Here is a 9,257-nt window from a genome sequence, read left to right on the forward strand (position 1 = left end):
AAAGGGTTCTTCTCCCTTTCTCACCCCTGCTCCAAAACAGTGTTATCCACAGCACCTACCAGAAACACCTCCCAGCTTACGCTAACTCTGAGAACTGTATCTGGGCATTGCATGGGATCAGAACTGGTCACAGAGACAAAACCTGCATCAAGGAGCTGGCTAGCAATTAAACAACATGGACAATCACAAGACAGTGACAGAACCCACGCTCTGGCTCTCAGTAGTTTTAGAGAATATTGCTGATACATGAGAATATAATGGTATTCCATGAATATTTTTCCTCTTATCACACAATCACAAATAGCTTCAATTCTGCAAAATGTACTTGTAACCTCAGTGCTTTCAGATATCATCTTGACAATTTTCAGTTCCCCACAGGTTTCTTGGTTAGGAGAATCAAATCAAAACTGTGTTGGCGAGATTAACATAGAACCACAAATCACACTTCAAAGCACTAAGGAAGCTTGTGGATTGTCCTCTCCCAATTTTTACAGCAGCTGGAACAGAATCTTACAGCAATACTTTCTGCAAATACCGGGCATATATATTAAGACACCTGTAAGTTAAAGAGGCCAAACCAGGCCAACAGAATCACCAGTGCTGATCATTAAGCAACGCACTGGAAAGCACTCTAAAATACAAGGAGCAGAAAGCAAGACTAGAGGTCAAGGGCACAAAAATTAAATGATTACATTGCAAGAGCTTTTGCACCGGTAATAGAAGAAAATCACTCCTGAGAACGGGTAACAAAAAAACCCTTCACATTTTTTAATCACACATCGATAATAGAAACAACAACAACACATTCCTCCTGCTATCTACACCATACCTAAAAGAAAATATTCCACGTATCCATTTTTGTATTTTAATGATTCTGAACTAAATCAATGCTTTGCAGGATGCAGCCAGCAATCCACTAGGACGGTGAGTGGACTACTGAGACTTAAGAAAAGATAATCAAAAAAAAAAAAGAAAGCTGACAGTAGACAGTCAGTTATTCTGATAGTAGACTAATATTGGCTATGTGGAATGATTTCCAGTGGATTTTTTTATTATTATTTTATTTCTAAAAACTTGTTCCACAAATCAAAGAAGTTGAAATTCATTACTTCGAACCATTCTGCTCACCAAACGGATGAGGTTCACAGGATCACTTGAACATCTACACTCTAGGCTTGTCTGATCCTTGCAATATATATTTAAACACTTTCATAAATTATTTCACGAGTTATGAATATCGTATAGCCCACAAACTCTCAGGCAACAGAACACAACTGCTTCCCAGTGGAAGCCTTTTCCCTTTCATCTTAACACACACACTTTATAACCAAGTTAAGCAGTAGGTATAAATCATGTACATGACCTTAACAACCTTCAGCTAACGAACACCATCTGTTTACTTATAGAAACCTAGATCCTGCTAGCTTAAGGAAGAACTAATTAGTTATTGTAATTCGATATTATTTCATTTATTATCTTCATAAAATAAATCAATTTCAAGCTGGAAAGACTCATTACTTATCCTTACAAAAAAGTTAATCAGTATTTACAGTACCTCAAGGAAAAAAAAAAAAAAAACCAAACAACCCACCACTAAATTTGGCTCCTTCCTAGAAACATGACACTAGTCCACCAACACGGAGGGGAAATTGCAGTACTATACAGCATGTTTGTATCACTCTTCAATCAGCAGTTTACATAAATATGTCAGTGCCTTTTTGCACTAGATTTATTTTATTGCCAGAATGTTCTTATGTTATTTTAGTGCCCTGACATTCACAAATAGAAATTCTAAATGTAGAGTACACTTATCAGGAATTGTTCTTCAGGGAAAAAATAAAATCACTTTCCTACAGCATCACTGGCTTCCAGGCAGTAAAAAAAAAAAAAAAAAAAAAAAAAAAAAGAAACAATTATTCTCATTTTTCTTAAAGAAGGATTGGGGTGGATTATTTGTTTAGTCTTCTGATAAGTTACCAAAGCTCCAAATTAGAAACACTCAGTACACATTTGACACAGACCTGACAGATGACAATAGAAAGATCCTCCTGGATTTTGAGAGCAGGACACATAAAACAGAGACACACAAAACCTGTCATACACTTACAGATTTTTGCACAAGTTACGCATCATCATTGGAAATTACGTTTTTATCCTGCCAGGTTCATGAGCTATGCATAGCAGAGCTTCAAGTCACCTTTGTTTGGGGAGCTGAACACATCTCAGCAAAACACAGTTTAGTTAATACCATTATTAAGTCAGCATTTTAAGATTTCACAAAATTGACGGACATAAATTCTACAACAGATAAAAACTGAGAACAGTTTACCCTTCTCGCTGAATTCTCATTTTAAGTACCAAAAAAATCCTTATTCTCTGCATTTTTAACAAATTTACACACAGGAATAAATTGAAGAGTCTATCAAAAAGTTGTGGAAAAACACGCTCACGTTGTTCTGATGCAAGACTTGCAGTACTCGGTTGACATTGTTTAAGGCATGTACTCGTGTAGAACCTCGTTCTTTAGGCTGAAAATAAAAAGTTACAATCTGTTCACATCAGAGTTAACTTGACAGACCAAATAAAAGAAATGCTAGAGCAGACAACAGGAAATTTGTCTTAATTTTCTCCAGACTTTTTTTAAGTAGAAACAAAAATCAAACAAGATCATCCACAACAATTACAAAACTCATCAGAACATTATTCCTCACTTCAAGGCACAGGACAAGCTTTAGATTCAAAATGTGTTTCAGCTCATCTTCAGTAAGTTCAGAATTTTTATTCCCAGCATCTGCAGAATTATAAACTGGCAATACAACAGCAAAGTGGGAGTTCCCGGGGAAAATCTGAGGGTTTTGAACATTTGCCAGAGTAGTTGAAATTTTTTGGCTCCCAAGAGGGAACAAGCAGCAATTTGTTTTTCTGGCACCAAAAGCCTGCTAGATCTTTGCATACTGGGAAGAAGTTATGCTTCCTGACTTTCCCTTCCTTTTAATATTGGGAAAAAAACAAAAACAAAACAAAAAACAACCAAGCCACTGCAACTCTTGACAATACCTGCCACTCCATTTGCTTTTAATTACAGCAATTTAATTCCTGTGACAGAACATTATTATACTGCAAGAGCATGGAGGTGAGCTTGGAACACAGTAGTCAACAGAATTAGAAGCCAAAAAAGTCCTATTGCCTTCAGCATGCTTCAAATCAGATCAAAAATCATTAGAAGTACTACTGAAATATATCTGTTTAAAAACAGGCAAGCTTGCAAGGGGAATTTTTAAATGGCTGAAGATTCCCCATAAGGTCAATAAATGATTTGAGGTTATTATAAACAGTGAAGCCAAGAATTTAATCCCAAGTGATGGCACAGTTTCACCATGTCTCATGTATCTTTCTGAAGAGGCATCACTGTTAGCAGGGGAAGAGTTTTCAGCCACACGCACTTTCCCAAACAAGACTTGAGTAGTTTTCACCCCTTTTATATCTGTAGATCACAAAGGATTTTTCAATGGAGATGCAGATTTTTGCATTGCCTATTAGCTGTTGTCTTTTTTTTCTTTAAGGGACCTTTCATGAGCTTATTAGAAAAAGTCCACAGGTATCCAGCTAAAGGCTGCTCTTCTAATTCATCCAGAGGCAGACCTGTAAAAGATCTCTATTAAAATATACACCACTGGTTTTACATGCTTTGCTAAACAGTATGTTAACCCTCAAGAGAGGGTTACTTCAGCTTGACCCTGTACCCCATGAGTGGAGTTCATGGGAATTTCACTGGAACTGTAGAGAGCAAGTATACACTACAAGCAAAATAGGTTCTTAAATAAATTAAGATTAAAAACAAAGATCACATGTCAGAGTGTTTTCTGTGTTTTGTTTATTTATTGGTTGGTTGGTTTGGGTTTTTTTTAAATAAACGGGAACACAACTCATACACATTTCTCTTACCAGAGGTTTCCCCGTCAGACCCTCCAAAAGGTCCAAAAGCTTCCTTCCATCTTTCAGATCTGTAAACATGTCCTTAACTGGGGGCTTCCCGCTCTGCAGAAGAAACAAAACAGTAATAAAAAAAGTGTTTAAGCAGAACCTCCCTGAAAAAGGTACTTTTTCCTTTTTATCTTTCAGATCGTTCTTCTTTGGTACTGATTCATTCTTGCTTGGTACTGATTGTAGTAAAAAAAAAAAAGCTAGGGGAGTGTGACAATGACAAGGAAGGCACCCTTTCCTTCTTCAGTGTTTTTCTTCTCCCCATCTCTATGGTTCTGTGCATCAGCAGCCTGCTACTGAGAAACCAAATCAGTGCATGCTGGCTCACATTAGGGTAGATGCATTAACACGCAAAGATGGCAAAGAAAAAAAGTTGGCAAGTTTGAGGAGTCATTTGAGAAAGAATGCTTAGGTCTGGCTGCATCTAAAGGGGGAATAAACTGGGGCTTTTCAGAAAGAAGCTATTGGGACAAATTCTCTCAGATTTAAAAAACAAAAAACCCACCAAAAAAGGACTTGGAATTGAGCCCTGCATAACGAGCTGCCACTCCTCCACACAGACTAGTAGATCAAAAGGTATAATATATATTGAAACAAATGAATCATTTTCTCTGCCTTGGAAAAAGTAGCAAGGTGTGAAACTCAGAGCTACTCTAAATCATACATTACAAATATTCATTTTCTTTGGGGGCGGAGCAACCCTGTACAAGAATGGTGGTAGATGACAGCCGAATCATGTTAACCTTTTCCATACTCCCTTTTAATCTTATTTCTTCTAAGACCCTAAGAAAGTTAACATGGGAACATGTTACAGGGCAGGGGGAGAAGAGACAGGCAGCCAGCAACTAAGTAAGTGCATTTGCTTTGTAATATTCACCTGCTGGCTGCCAGGAGATCAATTAAGCTACTGTTCTCAGTGTCCCTTTGAAGTGCCAAATTGAGAAGAAAAATATTTTCTAAGAAGTACCTAAAACTCCAATATTGTCTTTCTCTGTCACCTTGGCTTTATAACATTGCTCTTCTGAAAGAAGGCTGTCAAAAGCCCATCTTACATGACATGAGATCTCCACTACCTTCACTTATCTCCTCCTGCCCTGACAGCTGCTAGTAATTGCCAAATGCCAGCTAACAAGTCAGGAAGAGAGCTGGAACTGCCCACTAAACCTCATTTTCTGGCAAACATCTGTTTTTCAAAAAAAACCATAAGGGTTTTTCTTAAATATCTGCTTTAATTAGATTTTATGCTACTAAAACTATTCACAAGAAATCAAAGTTAAATAGCTGCAGAGCCATATATTAATCTCCTGTACAGAAACATACCTAAATGTAACTCATAGTATCAACCAGCTAAATAGTGGCAAGAATGATCATATAACTCAGGTCACTTCTTAAAAATACAGACATGCTAGCCCTAGTCCATTAGTCTGCTAGTGTCTGATACTAAATTAGTTTTGCAATGAGTTTTTGTAGCAGATTTATTCTTCAATTACTTTTACAAGCCATGCTTAAAAACATGTATATACACATGTTGACACATACTTAGGTAAAGGGTGCAGAAAGCTATGTAGCTGTCAGACCCATACCAAATAGGAGTATTCGTTAAATATCAGCATTTGATAACATTCTGCCATTACATATTGCCACTTCCTGAGCTGAATTGTACCCTTTCTAGCACGGTAAGGGACCAGGCTTTCCTCCTAGCACAGGCACTTTTCACAGATGATGCAGATGCTTTGCTGCTGCATAGCAACTTAACCAAACTTTTAAAGCACGCTAGAACAGAACAGGAACACCTAAGAGTAGATGCATGGAAGCCTCTTGTACTGTTTGTGGTATACAACGGGGGGAGATGATCCACAGTGTAATTACCCCAGATGCCAGCAAAATTTGGTTTCAATCTGGTTGTATCACCACACAAACTAAATTTAGGTTGGTAAGGGCATGAGGAAACTGTTCACGTGTCCAGAAGAGCAGACAGAAGGAGCTAATAAAGGTCTCACAGGATGCAATATGACTCAAACGCTCGTTGTGAAAGCAAATACCTCTTAGCCACTGAAGTGCAGGGTCTCACCAGAGCAGAGGGGCAGAATCCCCTCCCTTAGCCTGCTGGCCACACTGCTTTTGATGCAGCCCAGCATATGATTGGCCTTCTGGGCTACAATTGGCACACTGAAGTCTCATGTCCAGCTTTTCATCCACCAGTATCCCCAAGTCCTCCACAGAGCTGCTCTCAATCCATTCATCCCCCAGTCTGTATGGATATAGGGGATTGCCCTGACGCAGCTGCAGGACCTTGTATTTGGCCTTTCTGAACTGCATAAGGTTTGCAGGAGCCCACTCCTCTAGCCTGTCAAGGTCCCTCTGGATGGCATCCTTTCCCTCTTGCAAATCAACTTCTCCGCTCAGCATGGTGTCATCTGCAAACTTGCTGAGGGTGCACTCAAACCCACTGCATGTCATCGGTGAAGATACTGAACGCTAGGGTTGCAATACGGATCCCTGAGGGACACCACGTGCTACTGACAGCCATTTAGACACTGAGCAGCTGAGCGCAACTCTTTGGATGCAGCCATCCAGCTGATTCCTTATCCATCTAGCAGCCCATTCATCAAACCTGTATCTCTCCAATTTAGTGACAAGGATGTTGTGGGAGACCGTGTCAAAGGCCTTACAGAAGTAAGGCCTTTATAGTTATATAATTAATCATAATTATATAGTTAAAACAAGGCACACATGTATAACATAGACTGATAACACCAAAATTGAGAAACCTATAGCTATATATCCTCAATAAATTTGTCACCTTAGGTCCAGAAGTTTAAAAAGAAGAAAAAAAAAAAAGTATTTGGATCAGCTCAAAAGGCAGAAAGATGCCTCATTTAACACAGTGCAACAAGGGCGTCGAGAGCACACAGCCTCCTTTCTTTATTTCCCATCCCCTCACTTCACACCCATGAAAACAAGCCGAATGACTTACTGCTTTCAGTCATTCATTTCGGCAGGTCACGGCACGTTCCAGCCCTACGCAACATGCCCTGCTGTCATGGTGGAAGTAATTCAGATTCGCGTTCTCAGGAGAATGTTTTTTCCATTTCACTGGCCATCAGAGCGCCACATCTTGCTGTCAAGTTTAAAGAGTCAGCAGGAGAATATGAAATTATTTATGCAGTCTAAGCTACTCCTTTCCTAGTTTATTAAAGTATCCTCTATCCTCAACACAGAGACACAGCAACATGCAAAGCCTCTGTATTTACTGAAGTCTAGCAAAACACTCTCTGTGGGAAGGAACTCAGTTCATGGGAAGCCCTTCTACAAGTGCAGGGTGACTCAAGTTGGCTAAGGACAGACTGCAGCACCCACCCCACCAAGCCCATCGCCACCTCCACTGCAGCACACCCGTCAGGAAGGCTGGAAACCTGCTCTGCCAGCTTCCCACACCCACCTGAGGGGCATGCCAGCACCTGGCACCAGCGGCCACAGCCACCCAGGCAGCCCCAGCTGTCCCACCAGGGCACAAAGCCAGCCCACAGCGCTGCTGTCGCAATGGGAGCGGAGACCACGCCGCCTGCTGCACTCACCTCCGCTCACCCTGCCTCCTCCCACTTGTGCATTTTCCTCACACCTAGACTCACATTTCCACACAGGATCTGATTGCCTGAGCCACACAGTCTGCAGTTCAGAACATCACTGCTCAGCCCCCCCGTGCGCAGCGCTGCCAGATCCTGCCCGGCTTCCCTGCGATGCAGTCGGATAGCAACCCGCTGGGCTTCGGGAGGTCTTCTACTGTCTTTCTTCAGAAAGAACAGCTATGTATCACAACTTCTGACAGCTGCATGGCTCAAAGTTTATTAAGCTTAGAAAGGATCTGGAAAATAGTTTTATAAAACAGCAGCCCAAGGGATGGTCTCTTACCTCCATTTCACAAGAAAAGGAATAGCTGTGGGGCGATGCTGGTGGGAGAGCTACGCACACCCTGCTACACCAGGCACGGGCCAGTCCAGAGCCAGGCCTGGCTGCTGCCATCACCACCATCTCCTTGTGAGAAAACTGATGTAGAGCCCCATCCCTTTGCATGTCAGACTCGCCACAGAGCCTCCTGGGAGAGGCTGTTCTGGCAGCATGGGGACAATCTGGGAGCCACCACACATGACCACTAGGGCTGGACCTGTGCTTCTAGTCAGGGAGCCCAATCCAAGCCAGCGGGGCAAGGAACACCCCAAACCCTGGCTCTGACCCACCATGGGGCACCTGACGGGCCCCACACAGACAGCACTGCCCTGAGCTGCACCGGGCTGGAACGGGCGGCCCTGGGACCAGCTCTGTGCTGGGGCAGAGCAGTGTGCTGCAGCAAGAGCTGGGGCTCAGGGGGGGTCCTCTCCCACCCTACAGCAAAGGCAAGGCATGGGGCCCTGCAGACTGCTTCCCCTGCCACCCCTGCCCACACCCATACCACTCACTCTTAACCTCCAGAAAGCAATCTGGCCCTCTGAAAGAGCCTGTAGGCACAGATATATACACACGCACACAAAAATAAATATACGTATCTGCAGTAGCTAAAATGCACATCTCTGTAGAGTCCTGCCTGATACACAGCATGCTAAGGCAATCTAACTTTCTCCTTTTCAGAAGCGACAATATTTTACTCACTTTCTACACACTTAAAGACTGCAGTTCAGCCTCCGCCGGCATCCTGTGAGGAGAAGCAGCCCATCACTGAGCATAACGGACCAAGAAATTTAAGTATTTGCCTTAAGAGAGTGACAGTGACAAACCACACTGAGCCCTTCAGCAAGGGCAAATTGCTAGTCACGGTTGCATTGGTAAGTACTTAAGGAGCAGCCTACATTGTGCTAAGCACAGTACAAATACCAGACAGATAATGGGTCCTTTCTCAAAGACAAAATAGGGTCCACTTTATATTTACAGAGGACAGGCAGGGACACACCATGTACCGGGAGAACTGTGCCGGTTCAGGGTGTAAAACATTCACATCCCCCTCGCTGAATACTTTTATCAGTTAACAGAAGGTAGTTTTTCTCAGCTTTGCTTACGTTTGCTGTGACAGCAAAAAAGCACTGGCAGAACCCTTTTTCCCTCAGCCTGCCCCAGAGGGCTTTGCCAGCAGAGCTGCACACACAGGCTTGCTGTAGTAGAGACAAGGGCTTGATAAGACAGACAAAAGAACATAATTAACAGACTTAACTTAAAAAGAGGCCACGTTTGTTCCCCAATGCTTTAAACTGGCACTACCAGCCCGAAAGGAGCTGATTCAC

The 9,257-nt window shown here is 42.2% G+C and overlaps 1 protein-coding gene across 1 annotated transcript in view; it reads right to left on the reverse strand.

The window, feature by feature from the left end:
* The window catches only part of UTRN (utrophin), a 387,328-nt gene that overhangs the window by 308,498 nt on the left and 69,573 nt on the right, over window positions 1–9,257 (reverse strand). Inside the window, 2 exon segments of the mRNA XM_009646963.2 lie at window positions 2,451–2,528; window positions 3,946–4,038. Coding sequence (XP_009645258.1) covers window positions 2,451–2,528; window positions 3,946–4,038 — 171 coding nt within the window.

Source organism: Egretta garzetta, unplaced genomic scaffold (assembly GCF_000687185.1).
Source record: "Egretta garzetta isolate BGI_Z169 unplaced genomic scaffold, ASM68718v1 scaffold139, whole genome shotgun sequence".
Taxonomy (NCBI): Eukaryota; Metazoa; Chordata; class Aves; order Pelecaniformes; family Ardeidae; genus Egretta; species Egretta garzetta.